The sequence below is a fragment of the Balaenoptera musculus genome, chromosome 3 (genome assembly GCF_009873245.2).
Source record: "Balaenoptera musculus isolate JJ_BM4_2016_0621 chromosome 3, mBalMus1.pri.v3, whole genome shotgun sequence".
In the NCBI taxonomy this organism is placed as follows: Eukaryota; Metazoa; Chordata; class Mammalia; order Artiodactyla; family Balaenopteridae; genus Balaenoptera; species Balaenoptera musculus.
Genome location: NC_045787.1, coordinates 94196057 through 94215284, shown reverse-complemented (window position 1 = coordinate 94215284; position 19228 = coordinate 94196057). Strand labels below are relative to the sequence as shown.

The window sequence follows — 19228 nt, the reverse complement described above, 5'->3', positions numbered from 1 at the left end:
TTTGTGCCCCCTCCAATTTATATGCTGAAATCTTAACCCCCAAAAGTGATAGCATTAGTAGATGGGGCCTTTGGGAGGTGCTTAAGTCGTGAGGACAGAACCCTCATGACTGGGATTAATGTCTTACAAAAAGAGGCTCCAGAGAGATCCCTAGCAGCTTTTGCCGTGTGATGATACTCTGATACTCAGAAGAGGGCCCTCACCCAACCAGGCTGGCACTCTGATCTTGGACCTCTACTCTCCAGAACTGCGAGCAATAAATGTCTGTGTTTATAAGCCACCCGGTCTGCAGTATTTTGTTATAGGAGCCCAAATGCACTAAGACATAAGAAAAAACTCAGTTCCATTGTGAGATGAGACATACATAAACAAACAGATGCATGTTTAAAGCAAAATGGTCACCTAGCACTAAGGAAGCCTTGGGCAAATAAGGAAAGAATAGATGGCATTTAAGTCTTAAAGGATGAGTAGATATTTTCCAGATGGCAAAGGGAGTAAGGGACAAAATATGCAAAGGAGAAGAAAATGATATTTGGAGACCTCTGAATTTCTCACCTATCATAGCTTAATAATTCTTTATATTAAACTTCCCCTGTTTGAATTACTTTGTGGTTTCTGTCTCCTGATTCAACCCAGAGAAATAAAGACAACAGTGGTCAAAAATAAATAACCTATTACTCAAGAATGAATAACGTGAGAACTAATAACCAGGAAATATTTTTTACAAATAATAAAAGGAGGAAATGAAAGTAAACCATCTATTAAGAGTACAACACAGGACCTAAACATCAGAAAATAAAGAATTTAAGACTTTAGAATAAGAATTTGAGCTATATAATGAAGTTTTAAAAATACTGAAAAATAACCATAAATAAAATTGAGTCCGAGTAGCTAGAAATGAGGAAATATAAAATTAAAGCCCTCAGAATAACAGTGGCATGTTGCCAATTCAATGAATATTATGTTAAATACTTTAGGTTCTATTTGTTAAAGCCCAGAGTAGAACCATGAAAAAGCCCAGAAAGCCAACAAGGTCAAGGTAAGGTTCAAACGCAGAACAGCCTGCTTTCAAGTCCATTTTTCTTTCTGTTGTTGTTTTTTAAAAAATTGTAGTAAAATATACATAATAAAAAATTTACCATTCTAACCATTTTTAGGTGTATAGTTCTGTGGCATTAAATACATTCACATTATTGTGCAATCATCACCACCATCCGTCTCCAGAACTTTTTCATCTTCCCCAACTGAAACTCTGTACCCGTTAAACACTAACTCCTCATTTTCCTCCTCCCCTAACCCTGGCAACCACCATTCTATCTACTTTCTGTCTCTATGAATTTGACTACTCTAGGTACCTCATATAAGTGGAATCATACAGTATTTGTCCTTTTGTAACTGGCTTATTTTACTTATTAGGACAATGTCTTCGAGGTTCATCCATGTTGTAGCATGTGTCAGAATTTCATTTCTTTTTAACGCTGAATAATATCCCATGGTATGTATATACTATATTTTTATCCATTCATCTGTCGACAAACACTTGGGTAGCCTCCACCTTTTGGCTATTGTGAATAATGCCACTATGAACATGGGTGTACAGATACCTGAGTCCCTGCTTTCACTTCTTCTGGGCACATACATAGAAGTGTAACTGCTGGATCATATGGTAATATGTTTAACTTTCTGAGGACTCACAATGCGGTTTTCCACACTGGCTGCACTGTTTTACATTCCCACAAGCAATCCACAAGGATGCTCATTTTTCTTTTCATGCTGCCATTTAATAAACCCCTAATTCTGTGCCATGTACTGTGCTATGTTTTCACATAAGGACATCTACTTAAAACCATTCATTCATTCATGTGTAGTTATTTACTGAATAACTACTACATGCTAAGTACTGTTCTAGCCCCTGTGACTACTGCAGTGAAAAAAAAAATGCCACTGCCTTAATGGAGTTTATATTTCAGTGGGGTGATAGACACAAAAATAAGAAACAAGTATATATCAGGTAATGATAAATTCAAGGAAGACAAATAAACAAGTTAAGGAGACAGAAAGTAATGAGCAGGTGTTTTGTATGGGGTGGTAAGATATTCCTCTTTGAATGATGACATTTAAGAGGCCTGAGGGAAGGGAAGGAAATAGCTATGAGAGACTGAAAAGAGCGAAACAGACTTGCTACCCAGCAAACTAGTCCTCCATATCTGCATCGGCAGGCTGTATTTTATCTTATCTGCCATAAAATACAAGTATTAAAAAAGAAAAGTTAATCTACTATTTTAAATGGTTTAAATCAACTTCAAACTTTTAGTAAACATTTAGATTTTGACCACTTCTTTATAGAGAAGTTAAAAAAGGACACGTCAACAGACTTAAAGGAAGATCGCTAGTTTTGATAAACACTGAGTCAGAGTGAATACTCTTTTGAGGGTAAGCAGAATGGTTGGGAAAGGGTTCCTGCAAATACAGACAAGTGAGAGAGACATAAATTATCCAGGCAAACTCTGGACTCATCCTTAATGACTCATTATCTCTCACACTTTCTATCTAACCAACAAATCCTACCATCTTTATCTTCAAAGTCCCCGAATCCCACTTTCACCACCTGTACCACTGTCATTTTGGTCTAAACCACTTTGATCTCTTGATTGAATTATTATTAAAATCTACTAATTGGTTATTCTGCTTCTACCACTGCTTTTCTACAACTTCTTCTCTGTACAGTAGCCATAGTTATCTTTGTAGACTGTAATTCAGATCATCTGTCTCTTCTGTTCAAAATTCTCCACTCAGTAAAATTCAAGGTTTTACCAAGGCCTATAAGGCACTACAGGATTTCACATCCTCCACCTGTCTTACTATTCTCACCGTATCATCTGAAACGCTCTTCCCAAACACACTCTACCCCACCACAGCAGTTTCCTTGATATTCTGGGACTACTACAAGCACACTTCCATCTCAGGGCCTTGACACTTGTTCCTGCTTACTAGATTGTTCTTCCTCAAGATGTGCACACCTCTTTCAGGTCTCCAGTTAGATATTGCCTTATTGAGAGAAACGCCTTCCCTACCTAAAATAGTACCCCATTATTACTCTGTCTCCATACTCCACTTAGTTTTTCTTCATAGCATTTATCACTACCTGATAGAATATACACTTGTTCAATCTGTTTATGTTCTTTCTCCACCTACCAGAAAAAAACATCTAAGAGGACAGGGACTTTGCTTTGATTACTACTCTATCCCCAATAGCTAGAAGTGCCTGGCACATAGTATACTTTCCATAGATGTCTGTTGAATGACAGAATGAATGAACGAATTCTTATTACTAGTATTCTGATTGTACTCATTGCAGGGGAGGGAAGAGAAACAGTTAAAATGTATTCACAAGGAAATTAATACCTAATACTTTGGCTTCCTCAGTTAGCACATACAACTGTCTTTGCATTTGTACAAATATATCTACAGAAGGTGGATGATTTATGAAACTATAACTCCTCTACCGAAAACAAAGAACGTACTAGAACTTTTGGAAAGATCTCTGATCATAGCTAGAAAGGTGAAAATTAAAAGCTACCAAAAGTGAAGGGCAAACACCAAGTACTTCACTATCTAGGATGCAAATTAGTTATTTTTTAAGCTACTCACAGTGTGATGGCAGAAAATAACCACTACTCTTTGAATATGAATATATCTATACTAACTATATAAATTAAATTGCATGATCCAGCCCACCAAAGCAAAGTTAAAAAGTTTAAATGCTAAAAGTCAGGAAACTCCAAAGTTTATACTCCACTCTAATATTAACTTGCTTAACTTGGCTTACTTAGCATTTAAAAGAAACGTATAACAGGAAAATTGAAAATTACTATAGTCAAAGAAATAATGTTGAAATATGATTCTATAGGAAGTATAACCTAGGAATTTCCTGATTTCTAAGAAACAGAGTTTAATACCAAAGCTTTTTTCATTTGTAAGCTACCTTAAAAAGGGAATAAATGGGGACAAGAGACAGCTGTTAGATGAATTAAAATTATATGACTTCGTCTTGACCTTAACTAATTATCTAAATATTTTCATTATATATTAAAAGAAAACATGAATGCAAATGTATTTCATTTACACTATTATGAACCTCAATGAAGAATACAATAGTGTCATAATTTTAGATAGTTTAAATATTATAAGCTTTACAAGAGCAAAAGACGAAGATTTGACCATATTACATAAAATTATTAAAGGCATTCTCTCATCCTAATTCAAACTAGGATGTATTACTCTATTACTCGAGGCTTTACAATAATAACACTGAAATATTATTAAACAATTTTTCAAGAAGTTAAAAAGCACAGAGAGTTCAAGCTCCAAAGACTCTCTGTTTCAAATGAGTGACGTAAATTCGTATTTTTAATGTTAACCTACATATAGGCACAGCCAGGATTCAGGAGCACAAGTCCCTGTGCACCTCTTCTCCATGGCTCCTGGCCTGGTCCAGGGCTGCGGCTACAGAAGAAGACACCCCAGAGACATGGCTTCACAACACAGAACACTATAAGTAAAGCTTTTCTCCACATGGGAACTCAGCTCTGCTTTCTAAGGTATCAGCCTAAAACTCTGTAGGACTGAAGAAAAAGCACTTAAATATTTCCTACCTAGGATAGATAACCATAAAGCAATTAGTCAGTCTGAGCAAACGCTTCAAGTTTGAGGGAAGTCCTATGGTTTAGTAGAATCAAAAAGCTAAAAAGGCCTTATAATTCAAGGTAGCAAATTTAGAGGGAAAAGAGGCAGCATCAATATTCCTACAAAATATAATTAGCATCAGAATAGAATTTTTCTTCATATAATCTCTCTTACTCTCCCTCTCCCTACCTCTCTACCTCTTACCCCCTTGCTATCACTGAGGTAGTGTAAATAATATCCTTCCTCCTCCTGTAATAATCAAAACCTTTTCTCTACTTTCCTCCCCACCTCCATCCAGCCTTAGATATCAACTTAAATCAGATTTCTCTCTATAAAAGTGCCAGCTGGTAAGCCAATACAGGATATTTCCTTAACATTTTACAGACTTCTCAATATGTAACATATAAAGTGGCTGGGCTAAGAGATGTATTTTTCCAGTTTTGGATTATTCTTCTGTAAGCTCTAGATATATCACTAAGAAAAATCTTTTATTTTGGGCACCAACCACTAGCAGCTGAATTTAGATAAAATTCACAAAACAAAGCACAGCATTTTGGTTTATTTGCACGAGATGGTGCAAATAAAACTTTATGGGACTTTCCCCAGAGGACTTGGTCATAGAGAATTACAATTATTTCTGGGAAAATGGGCATGTTTGGCCACTTATAGAGTCCTAATCTTGGAATTAGGAGGTCTGAGTTCAAGTTCTTAAGTTTGCAAATAATAATAAAATAGAACTGCACATCTTTATTTAAAAAATCTCATCTTTGTATCCTAACAGAACTGCACATCTTTATAAAAAAACCCCTCATCTTTGTATCCTATTATAGTTTTTAACATATTTTCCTCTTAAAGAATCATGACCAATAACAACCCTGGGGAGCAATTATTACTGCCATTTTACAGAGAAACAGACTCAGGTCCACGGAGCTAGATGTACCAGAGCCAAGCCTGAAACACAGAAATCTTTTAATGTGCTGGCTTTTTCAGCCAACCATACAATGTCTAAGTATGACACAAGGGACACAGAATAGCTCCCAAAAAGCAAAAAATGATATGCTTAGCGAGTTTCCCACCAAAGTTTGCCACTCTTAGCAGTACAAGTCCCCAAATCCTAATTTGATTTAAAAAAAAAAAAAAAGGTACAAGGTGGGGGTCACCTCTCTGAGACAGATACATGGTAACCAAGTGTTATGGACTAAATGTTTATGCCCCCCAAAATTCACATACTGAAGCCCTACCCCAGTGTGGCTGTATTTGGATGGGGCCCCTACAGAAGTAATTAAGGTTAAATGGGGCCCTAATCTGAAATAATTAGTGTCCTTATAAGAAGAGACACCAGAGAGCTAACCTGCTCTCTCTGAGCATACACACTGAGAAAAGCCCATCTAAGGACCTAGTGAGAAAGTAGACGTCTACAAGCCAGGAAGAGCGCCCTTACCAGAAACTAAATTTACTGGCACCTTGATGTTGAACTTCCCAGCCTCCAGAACTGCTAGAGATAAATGTCTGTTGTTTAAGCCACCCAGTCTGGGGTATTTTGTTATGGCAGCCCAAGCAAACTAATACACTATGTACATCAGACCTATAAGAACAGCTAATTATTAACTTATAATAAGTACACTTACCAAAAATATGATATGGTCAACTGTATTCCTTGTTAGAACTGTGCCTGGAGCCAAGAAACAAAACCAGCGGAGTCTGATGAACAGGATATTTTAATGGCCTGAAATATCCTTCTCACCACAGGCACTCCCTCAACAATGGAACCAGATTATTCAGACTTTTCTGAGTTAAATTTCCTTTCTTCATGCACTGCCAATTCTGGTCCTTGTCTCAGGGATCTCTTTGGGATTCAACAGCACAAGGCCATTTGAGCAGCTTCAGAGGAGCACATACTTCTTTAGATATGCTGATAAATTGAAAAAGCTATAACTACAGACTAAGATAAATATTGACTTTATCAGTGACTTTTCATATGTTAGCCATGATTCATTTTGTGTACATACAAGATAAGTCTCAGAGGGACTTATCTTGTATGAAGCATTTTCTTCATTTTCAAGTCTTTAGGGGGTGCTTTACTCTAGCCTCCAAGGACTTGAAATAGATTCCAGGGTTCAGACTATAACTCCTGTTCACTCTATTTTACCAAGAGCACATTATAGCTTATTAAGTGGCTGTATGTCAAATATCATATTTGATCTGTACAACACAACCCCTTCTAAGAAATATATACACTTTCCTCTCTCCAAAATTATAAAACTGAGTCTCAGTAAGTGGCAAAGCCCAGAACCACACTCTTTTTTTTTTCTTTTTTTTACTTCATATATTATGTGTAAATAAATGAAGTATCCCAAAATTTCCTTGAAATAAAGATATCTGTGGTCATTTGTAAACCATGACAGTTAGCTTTTATAATTAAAGTTTAAAAAGCTAGATGGGTACTATTTTAGCTTAACATTTTTATTTCATTAGCAGTTATGGCATGAAGATTTGACAATGTGTGCATGCTCATTAGGACTTATTCTAAATTGATGAAATTTCATCAAAGATCTATCCAAAGCTTTGAACAAACAATTATCTACAACCCACACTTACTTGGAGGTAGAGCAAAAGTTAACCAGTAATTTGAAATACAGACTAATCCAGAGTTTGTTTCTATTGGTGAGGGAGAACAGTTACACAAAGTAATCTCAATCACCCCGTGTAGCTATAAACCCGTAACTTCAGTGGGGGAAGGGGAAGAGACTAGGCTTATTTACTCACATACAAGACATAACCAGAAACTTACACATAAATTTCATTCAAATGGAAATTGGGTGGGGTATTTTTTGCACATCATTTAGTTTTTAAATTAAAATAAATATATCATTTAATGTATTTTAGAAAACATAAAAAGTGTTCTATACCAAAAAATGGTTTTAAAAAGTAAAATAGCACTATTTGGTGAAAGTAATCTAACTAATTCAAGAATGTAATGCCACAAAATAAATCCAACCATAAACTATAAATTATTCACAAAATAATCAAGAACTTCTCACACTGATTTGAGGATTTTTTTTTTTTAATTACAAGATGCTTTCAAGAAAAAAAAAGCCAACATTTAAAAAATAAACTTTAGGAAGATACTTCTTTTTTTTTTTTTAACATCTTTATTGGAGTATAACTTCTTTACAATGGTGTGTTAGTTTCTGCTTTATAACAAAGTGAATCAGTTATACATATACATATATCCCCATGTCTCTTCCCTCTTGCGTCTCCCTCCCTCCCACCCTCCCTCTTCCACCCCTCTAGGTGGTCACAAAGCACCGAGCTGATCTCCCTGTGCTATGAGGCTGCTTAGGAAGATACTTTTAAAAGAGTTAAGCAGATCTAGATAAGAGGTACTAACGGATATGTTTTATCTTTTGACATTAAAAGCATTTGTATATATCTAGTTAACTGCTGTATTATTTAAAAATTTCTCACTAAGGTAAATTATTATTTCCCTTTAGCTTATTCTTTAAGTCAAAAGATTCCCCTTTTCTTAATTGAACCTCTAAAGAAGTGGTAAGGAGCCTAAGGGTGGCAGAGAGATTTCTAGGAATTAAGGGGGGGAGTACGAGCAGGCCAAATTATTAACTATGCCTGGCTCCCTCACTCCAACAAGAGTTGCTCAATTTTTGTCAAATATTTACACACACACACACACACACACACACACACAGAGAGAGAGAGAGAGAGAGAGAGAGAAAGAGACAGACAGAGAGAGAGAGAGCGCGCGAGGGAGGAAGGGGTGGGAGGAAGCTGAATGACTACCGGGATAAAAGGTCCTGCATCTAAAATAGTTCCAAAATTACTGTTCCAAATTAGATCCTATAAGGTGTCCTCTCTGTGATAATTAAACACTGATTGGGACATGTACCAGTATCTCTTCCAAAAGACTTATGCTTCTTAACTTAGTCTCACAGATTTGACAAGAGATATTACCAACTGTCCTTTCAGACATCAAGGTGCACATTTTTGCTGCTCATTAAACTGCTGTGTTATCCATGCTTTAAAGTCTTTAAACCAAAATTAGTTCTAAATTAACCAACTTAAATTATGGAGAATGATGAATATACGTAATCCATCCAGCTGGGCTGGGGCATGGTTACCCTCCACCTCCAACCAATATATTCTTTCTTATAGCAAAGAAATTTATCAAAAGCTACTGGGTTAGATCACAGCCTATATGGGTATCTAATTATAGAGACAACAGCTACCAAAGGTTACGGCGCATGCTCAATTAAAATGTTAAACATATATACACTATATGTATGTAAGATACAAATATATCTTATATATTACACAGTTGACACCATATACGTGTGTGTGTGTGTGTGTGTGTGTGTGTGTGTGTGTGTGTATATGTCACTAAATGAGAGCTGGTTTGCATATGTTTGGTCCAGGTAAATTATTTTACACAGAAATCTCCAGATGTTTAAAGCAATTTGAAAAGGTTTTCTAAATATTTAAACCCAAAAAACATAGTTGCTCATAAACGTGGAAAAGGTATCTAGATCATCTATTCCAAGTATCTACACCAAGAAATATTTTCTTAGGCTGATTTTATCCAACTGCCATGGCATCAACTGTTGTCACTGTAATTCAGCAAAAGCAAGGGAGTTCAGTGATTAGATATATTCTGCTTCAGAGTTATAAGGTCATTAATGTGACCCTGGGGAAATCATCCTCCTTTTTATTAAATTCTGAATTTATAAGAATAAGGATTAAAATGTTTCACAGAAGGCAAAAGGGAAAATAAAATATTTAAAACCACTGGGTCCTCATAAAGTTGTCTTTGTCACAATAATAGCAACAAAAATAAAAGACAATTATACTAGCTATCTTAAGATCTGGTCTGATTATCACTTACTAACCATGACTAACTATGCTAGTCACTTAACCATCTTACCTTCAGTTTTCTCTCATCTATTAAACTTAATAAAATATTAATATGCATAGTACATACATAGAAACATCGACGGCACAATGTGTGAAAACACTTTAAAACAAAAAAGAACACATTTTTGAATTATTATAAATTATTGTTATAAGTATAATGAGATTGGAAAAATTTTTAATACTTTTAACACTTTATTAAAATGTGGAATGTAAAAATGGTGGATTCTTCACCACAGTATTTTGTTCATTGCCTGATTCACTTTACTATAACAATAAAATTTTTAATCTTTCAATTTTTCTCTAAATTTGATTTATTTTTCTTTGTTTTATAACTCATTTTATTAACTCCCTTATCCAACATTTTCAAATAATTTAAAATCAATACATATTTATTAAATTCCAAATATGTACAAGGCACTATGTCGTATCCCTTTACTAAGAGGCTCATCAAACTGTGGATTGCCAAGGCCCTTTCCTTTCTTCATTTCTTCCTCTTGGATTTATATTCAATTTAAATGGTAACTTTACCTGAGATTCCCTCTATCCCCAACCACTTAAGAAAGAAGAGAAGAAACTAAATTTATTCAGCTCCTATTATACTCATGGCACTACATTTACACTTACATTATCTCAGTGAATCCTCACAACAACCGTAAGAGATAAGTATTTGCATCCCATTTTAGAGATAAAGAAGATAACGATAGCAGAGAAAAAATTTAAACCAGGTTTGCTGAATCCAAAGCCTATGATCTTTCCATTAAGTCAGTACTTTCCAGACTTTTAGATTTTACAAACCAGAACAACACTCACGCACACACCCACACACAATTGGTGGTACTCATGTGGCTGGCAACATTTTACTTTCTAAGAAATTATATATTTTTTAAGTCCTACTATCTACCATCAGCATTATTTTATAAAACAAAAGGATATTAACATTAAAAAAAAAGAAAGGAAAGACAATATCAAAAGAAAGACAATCTCAATATCAAAGACAGACAGATATTTTCACCACAAAACAGGTCCTCCAAGCGGCAAATGAGAACAAATGCACTGAAGCACGCTGTTTCCCATAAGAGAGAAGTAGAATACAGAACCTAAAACACTCTATATTTACTCCTACTAATTTTAGTACTAAGGTGAAAAGAATGCATATTTCCTTGACTAAAGCCATGGGCTTTCTCAAAGTTTTATATATATGCTGAGGCTCTGAGGACAAAGACAACTTCAGAAGCTTAAAAATAAGTTAAGGAAGCTTCTGGTATCAACAGATCAACATTTCCAGTATTATTATGTATTTTCACAGATAGCAGTCATTCTTTAGGCTTTTCCTTCAAACAAAATCTTTATATCGATGCAATCAAAAGAGTGGTTAAAGAATACAGATCTATTACCTCACACCTGAGAGACTCATCCGTCTTCAGTTGCTTTCCTGTCTTTCCAGCCTTATCTATCACACTTAATTAAAAAGAGCAAGGACCCTGTCTTTCTCATGTTTCTGATGTAGGATCTGATATTAGGATCCTAAGTTACTATTTTAGGGTCAATTACAATGCATTTATTAGCTCAATGTCAGAAAAAGTGTAAAACATTAATAAGTGTGAATTTGAGCTAAAATTTTGTAATAAATCTACATTTTAAAAAATTCACAGTCTGTCTTCCAACAGTGACCAACAGGAAAAGTCATAACAATTCTGAGACACATATAACCTAAATACTGTAGTCTCTTCCATATCTCTATTTCTAATTTCATCTACTTACTAGGCAGAGGATGGGTTCAAGAGTCTAGGATGGGAAGCAGACAGACAGAAAACAACTTGCTATTTGCTGTCCAATGGCACTTGGAACTGACCTCTAAAACTCATTACCATTTATGAGCATCTAATGTATCAGGCATAACATTAGGTCCCCGCTCCATCACTATTCCATCCTGAATTGTCCTAAAAGTCTTAAGAATGGAGCGTACTCACTAGACACCTGAAGCTTCTAAACGATCACTTGGCAATAAAGTCCAAAGTTTTATGAAATAACTCTTTTAGGCCAACATATTTGGCAATCCTCTCTTTTAAGGATTAAATAGTATCCTGATTGATCTACTGTACTTTATATGGTACAGTTAGGTTATGTATCTACATTGCTCAAAGATTAAAAAATAAAAAATAAAAATAAATATTCCTGATTTTGTCAATGACTCCCTGTCATAATACAATATTATTGGAACAATTTACTCATACAGTAAATGAAACGCCTTCTGTTTTTTTTTTTTTTTAAAGCTACAAGGGAGGTAAATGAAGTATCTTTGTGGGCAATATATTTAGGTTTTAATCTTACTGAATTTAGTCATTGTGTATACTCTTCCCTTTACTCAGACTATCCATTCCTTTTTTCACTCACTTTTTAAGGCCTAAATCAAATATGTACTCCACTGTGGACACTTTCCTATGAATCTACATAAAATCAATACCCTACATTGTATATTCATACTGCACTGTGAATAAACATCCATAATTCATCACTATTTATAAGCTTCTAGTATGTCAGGCACCATTTTAGGTGTTTAACATATTTCCCAACTAACTGCATTGTTTCCAAGTCCTTATCTATCATATCATTGTGAGTCTGTCCAGAAGAGGAAGCTTAATACCCATTTTTATCCACTCAGCACCTATCACAGAGCTTGGGACATAATAGGTTTTGAATAAATGTTCATACTTTATTAAGAATACACATTTTAGGAATATTACTCAGCCATAAAAAAGAATGCAATACTGCCATTTGCAGAAAACTGGAGAGACCTACAGAATATTATGCTCAGTGAAATAAGTCAGACAGAGAAAAACAAATACTGTATGATATCACTTATATTTGGAATCTAAAAATAATACAGATGAATGTATATGCAAAACAGAAACAGACTCACAGACACAGAAGACAAACTTGTGGTTACCAAAGGAGAGAGGGGAGTAGGGAGGGACGAATTAGGAGTTTGGGGTTAACTGATACAAACTTCAATATATATAACAGATAAGCAACAAGGATATACTGTATAGCACAGGGAATTATAACCACTATCTTGTAATAACCTGTAATGGAGTATAATCTGCAAAAATACTGAATCACTATGCTGAACACCTGAAACTAAAACGATACTGTAAATCAACTATACTTCAGTAAAAAAAGAGTACACATTTTGTTACCAGAAATATACAATTGTATTTGCCCAAAATATAAGGACTATAATTTGATCAGAATCGTCAAGTTTTGTTATTCTAATGCAAAATTTGATTCTTGATTTTCTTCAACAAGTGAAATTGATATAAATAGCTGCTTAGCATCAATATATTTTCCACGTCATATCCTCATTTCTGACTTTTTTTTTTCCATTTTAAATAGAAAATCAAGTGCTGAAATAATTTCCTCTCTAAATCAGGAGAGTTATTCACTGAATGATTTATTAAATTGGAGTCAGACAGACCTGTGCTCAAATCTCAGCTCAGTTACTTACTAGCTATATGATCTTGCTCAGTTTCTTCTTTACAGAATGGAGATAATAAGTGGTATCTATTTCATAGAGTTACTGTGAAGAGCAAATTAGATAATATATTTTAAGCAATGGCACATACTAAACATTCAGTAAATATGCAGCTGTTGTCCCTATGATAGAGATTTGTCCCTAACCCAGCAATGAGTATAGTCTTACTTTAAACCAGTGATACTCAAAGAGATGTGTCTAACAAAGAACACAAAAAATACTTGTGTAACTGATAAAAATATAACTTATATCCCACACCTCATTCTGAGATTTGCTGTTGGTGCAAGGACAAAGGAAGTAAGGTATAGGCACAGAGTTAGAAAACTATCCCCCAATGTCTTTAAAATCACAGTTGAAATCACTAAATATTAAATTTATTAAACCTTTTATATGAGTCCATTCCCAAATCCATTTACTAACAGTTAAAATGGTGGATTTGTTAAAAATGCCAAATTTGAATTTTCTATTTCCCATTAGACATATTTTATTAAATATCTGTTTATACAACAAGCTCTCTTAAGCAATAAATGCTTAATTAAAATAATTATATTGTTTTTAAATCCTTGTAAAGATTTAAGATGCAGAAAAAATATTTTCCCTCTATAATCTATTCCTAATTTGGGGTTTATTGGTTTATAAAATCATAAGGACAATGCCCTGTCAACACCGCCACTGCCTGAAGAAAGATCTTTAACATTATCACCATGGCCAGATGTGCTCAGGGCTCAAAGCTGCTCTTCTACTATGTCAACAAAGGTCTCAGTCCTATCTGCTGGTATAAGTTTCTATGTTTTACTGCTGTTCAACTTAGTTATTTAGCTCATCAATTTAGAACAGTCTGTAAGTGTGAAATAAAAATACTGCAGTAGCCACCTATTCATTCATTAAAAATATAATAATTGAAGGTCCACCGTGTGCCAGGCACTGTTTTAGGCATGTTTCTGCTCTCATGGAGTTTACTTTCTAGGACAGTGGAACTGTAAATAAACATATTAATAAATAATATGTTAGGAGATGACAGTTATATGAAGAAAAACAAAGTAAGTTAAGGGGGATAAAGAGTGACAGGAGAGATGCTACAATTATTTGTAAGGTGTTCAGGGAAGGCTTCTCTCTGAAAAGATATCTGAACAGAAAACTAACAGAGGGGAAATACCAATCTATGTGGATATCAAGGGAAGAAGCATTCTAGAAGAGGAAATAGAAACTGCAAAGGCCGTGAAGTGTTCCAGGAAAAACAAGGCAACTTCTATGGATAGGGCAGAGGGAACAGAGGGGAAAAGGTATCAGATAAAGTTAATTAAACAGGCAGCATGGGGTTATATCCAGTAGGATCTTACAGGCTATGCTAAGGCTTTTGGGTCTTACTTTTAGTTGTAAGTCCTTAGAGTATACTGAGCAGATAAATAACATAATCTGAATTATGTCTAAAAATTATGACTGCTGTGTGAAAAATAAGCTACACAGAACAAAGGCAGAAGCAGGGAAACCAGAGGCACAAATGACAGATTCATGTCAAACGTAAATGATTAGCCACAGGAGAAATAAAATTTCCTGGACTTAATTAATGAACATGGTGACCTAGACCCTCTATTCCCTGTGACAAGACTGTAAAAGATGTTAGCACCTGTTACATGTCAAACACAACAAAATTGTTTGCTAACAGATTAGTCAGGCCTCAGGAAAAAAAAAAAATCACTGTTTGCAAGGCAAATGATATTTCATTGACAAAGGTCTTTCCATAATGTACATTAACCCTTAAATCTTTAGATGTGCATCCCCAAATCTCTCAGATTCATGAAAGTCAAAACGACAAAGAAATAGCAATGAATTATTCTACTTCCAGGAATGGGAGCCTAAGACCAACTCTCCCACTAAGGATTAACTAGAAAAACTTACCAAGAAAAAATTAAAAGCAAAAACTTAAAAACATTTGCTTGAAGGCCCTGGATAGCTAACAACAAGGTAATGACTTACAGTTGAGGCTCAGGAGCAGCCCAGAAGTGAACTCTCTTTTAGAGCTACTTCTCCCCTCCTCCTTAACAAAAGTAGATATTCAAATAGCCAATAAAAGGGGAAAAAAGGAAAGCCATCTTATTAGAAATTTAAGAAAATAAATATTGAAACCACAACAAAATACCACTGGACACTCACCAAAATAGCTGAAACTAAAAAGATTCATTACTAAGTTCTGATAACAATGCAGAACAAATACAACTTTTATACACTGTTGGTGTGAGTGTAAACTGTACAACTACTTCAAAAGTAAACATACATATACTTTAGAAGACTGTAAAAATAACTTCAATTCTCCACCCTTTACTATAGACATTACCTCTGAAATGTGACTCTGTAGCGTCTCTCATCCATAATTAGAATCTACTTCCCTACTCCTTGGATTTGGTCTGTACGTATGACTTACTCTGGCCAACAGACTGTGTTGAAAACAACCGTGTGCCAGTTCGGCACCTAGGCCTCAAGAAGCCTTGTGTCTTGCGTTTCATGCTCCCTCTGAACCAAGTGAACAAGCCCAGGTTAACTTGCCAAATGATGGACGGCGTGAAGCCCAGCTACCTGAGTCGCCACAGTGACTAAAGCCATCCTAAACTAGTGTGGCCCCAGCAAACTGCTGACACATGAGCAAGCCCAGCTGAGACCAGCCAAGCCCAGCCAGAAAACTACCTTGCCCACACACAGACCCATGATCAATAATAAATGGTTACTGTTTTAAACCATTGAGTTTTGGAGGGGTTCATTCTACAGCAATAGCTAACTGATGGTATCAGAAGTGAGGTACTGCCACAATTTCAAAAATAAAATATGTAATATTGGTTTTGGAACCAAACAGTGGCCTAAGGCTTGAAAAATGGTGAGCAAACTCTTAGCAAAAGCTGGAAAAGGGTAAGAAAATTTTCACTGGACGCTGAAAAAATGGGAATTTGTGCATGTAGTAACAAAATATGTGGAAAAATTGTGTTCTCTATAATACTCAGAAGATGAAAAAGTTACTTAATAAACATTTAGATTTGTCTGAGATTTCCAGGCAAATGTTAAGGCAGCTGGTTGTTCCCAGCTGTGCACGACTAAGGTAACAGGGCAACAAAGAGATGAGCTAAAGAAAAAAGTGATCAGTTTACAAGCAAAATTTAGAAGGAATAAAGAAGGGCCAAGACTTGTTGGGTTGGAAAACACAACTGCTTCTCATCTCCAGTCTCTCAGCTGGCAAAACATTCTCCAAATGTATAGTCTGGGACTGTAGACCAAATCAAGATGTAAAACCCCCTCATTAATGTCTCTAAAAGAATAATGAAGGGACCTACAAGACCCCCTCAGCTAAATAAAAGGCCTTCTATGGTCTTAAAGGAGTTGTCTCACAGAAGCCTGACACACCCAAAATAAGTCTAGAAAAAGAAGTGTGTCTCAAATCAGTTATAAGTTTGACTTTTCGCATATAATAACACCCAGCAATTCTACTCCCAGGCAGATACCCAACAGAAATGGATGATCATATGTAACAAGAGGCATGTACCAGAATGTCCACAGCAGTAATACTCATAATAGCTAAAAACTGGAAACAACCCAAATGCCTATCAACATTGTAATGAATATGAATATAAATTTTTAAAAACTGTACTGAATAAAATGTGTTCTTTCATATAATAATATGCTATACAGCAATGAAAATAAACTATATCTATATGCAACAAAAATGAATAGCAAAAACATAATTTTGAAGCAAGCAACACAAGAAAATAATATAATTCCTTTTAAATAAGGTCAAAAATAAAACAGTTAAAACTAAACTGTGGTGTTTAGAGATGTATGATTAAGGGGTAAAAATATAAAAGCAAAAAGAAAATATTATCATAGAAGGTAGACTACATGAGAGGGAAAAGAAGGGGAAACTATTTAGAAGAGGCCAAGGAGAGTTCTGGCAAGCTGGCAATATTTTATATCTTGATCTGTGTGGTAGTTACACAGATGTCAGCTTTGTGATTAACTGGACATTTGTGCTTTATGCACTTTTCTGTACATACATAATTTAACATGTATAAAAGATGTGCATCAGTGAGACCACAGGACTGTGGCAGCCAAAGAACTAGGAACATGTCCAGGTTCGAAAGCACTTTAGACAGAACTATTTTGTTTAAATGATATGCTCTGCTGAGATTTTATTCAATTCATGTAATCAAAGCAACACTGATTTATTCTGTCAGCCTGTTTAAGACTAAAGGGGAAAAGAGGATTCCCTGTATTTGCTTAATGATTCAATAAAATCTAGCAGGTACTATATTATGAGATGATCTGTCACCGTCTCTCATCAGGAGCACCATTCACTTTCAATAATAGTTTTGTTTTTTGTTTTTATTTTAATTTTTTTTATTTTTGGCTGCATTGGGTCTTCATTGCTGTGCACAGGCTTTCTCTAGTTGCGTCGAGCGCGGGCTACTCTTCATTGCGGTGGCTTCTCATTGCGGAGCATGGCCTCTAGGCGCGCAGGCTTCAGTAGTTGTGGCACGCGGGCTCAGTAGTTGTGGCTTGCGGGCTCTAGAGCACAGGCTCAGTAGTTGTGGCACACGGGCTTAGTTGCTCCGCGGCATGTGGGATCTTCCTGGACCAGGGCTCGAACCCGTGTCCCCTGCATTCGCAGGCGAATTCTTAACCACTGCGCCACCAGGGAAGTCCCTCAATAATAGTTTTGTAAGATGTGTGCTCAATAGCAATTCAAAAAGTCCTGATACAGTATTATTCCTCCATCATTTATCTACGTCTTCAGAAGTTCCTTGTGAAATTTTACTGTGATGAGAAATGTTTGAGTAGAATTGCCTCCTAGCCCCATTACAGCTGAAAGCTAAGTCCTAGACTTTTTCTGCCAGGGAAAGACCAGAGATGAGAGAAGCCACAAGAGATGAGAGAACCTTCCCTCAAGGCTTCAGTATGTATCGCAGCTGACGATCAGCTTGACTTAGGTGAGAAGAGACATGTATAACACAAAACAATAATATGCTACACTTAGAACCTTCTCTTAAAGAAAAAGGCACCACTGTAAAAAAAAATGCTGAAAAATCATACATCATAACTTGTATTTGTCCAGTTCATATTCTACTGCTACACCATTTCTGAAATCTGTAACACAAAGTATAAAAGAGGGTTACAGATTGATTCAGTTAAGAAAATACTTTTCTTTAAAAATCTAAACTCATTAAACAAGAAAAAAAAATCAGCTTGAATCACTAGCTAATAACTTTAATTAATTTTTAATTTTTAAATTATATTAAAGAATGTACCAGTTGGCTGATGTCAGTATTGGATATACTATAAGACTGTTATAAATAAAACCTTAGATTTTCCCATAAATCTATAATTGTGAAATGGGCTACAGGGTTGGTAGCATTATATTTTGAAAGAGCATTACAAATCAGACAAAATGCAATTTTAAAATACAAGCTAAAATGCTGAGATCTGTGGTAGATTTAATTCTCCAAATACAGACACAATATCTTTTATCCCACGGGCCCCTCTTTCAATATGACCTTAACACTTCTCTCATAGAGAAGTGTGGTCAATATCCCTCCCCCCTGAAGCTTGCAGACCTTTGTGATTGCTTCAACCAATAGAGGACAACAGAAATTATGCTATGTGACTTACGAGCCTAGGTCATAAAAATGTCATGCACTTCTGCCTTAGGATGCTCTTGGATTTAGCTGCCATTGGCAGCTAAAGGGCACTAAAGCCTAAAGGGCACTGAGGATAGTGTTAGTGGAAGCCTAAAAGGACCAGAAGCGGTTGTTGGTAAGGGTTTAAAAGTACTGAAGTGTGATTGGAAGCTACAAGAAAGGGGTTCCTTGTTTTATTTTGGAGGGAAGTTTAGAAATACTGTTGTTGGCAGAAAAATTGAAAATGGGAAATGTTCCTAATGAACTCAATGACTAAAAGTGCCACTGGGTTTCTTCTCGTTGCATATAGGAAAGAGATGAGCTAAAGAATGAACTATTAGCTCCAAAAGAGCAAGGACTCGCTGGGTTAAATAAAAGTGTGTGAAGTTACAAGGACCTCCAGATGACAAAATGATTCTCAAATAAT

At 35.5% G+C, this 19228-nt stretch overlaps 1 protein-coding gene across 5 annotated transcripts in view; it reads right to left on the bottom strand.

Moving 5' to 3' along the window:
• The window catches only part of COMMD10 (COMM domain containing 10), a 178323-nt gene that overhangs the window by 109490 nt on the left and 49605 nt on the right, over nt 1–19228 (bottom strand). The window contains exon 6 of one of the 5 annotated variants that reach the window (XM_036847812.1): nt 6332–6358. The exons of 3 other annotated variants lie outside the window; for them this stretch is intronic. In XM_036847812.1, coding sequence (XP_036703707.1) covers nt 6347–6358 — 12 coding nt within the window. In that variant the 3' untranslated portion in view covers nt 6332–6346. Of the gene's footprint in view, nt 1–6331; nt 6359–17830; nt 18272–19228 lie in introns of those variants that run through there. One more of the 5 variants, XM_036847810.1, reaches the window with a different exon arrangement.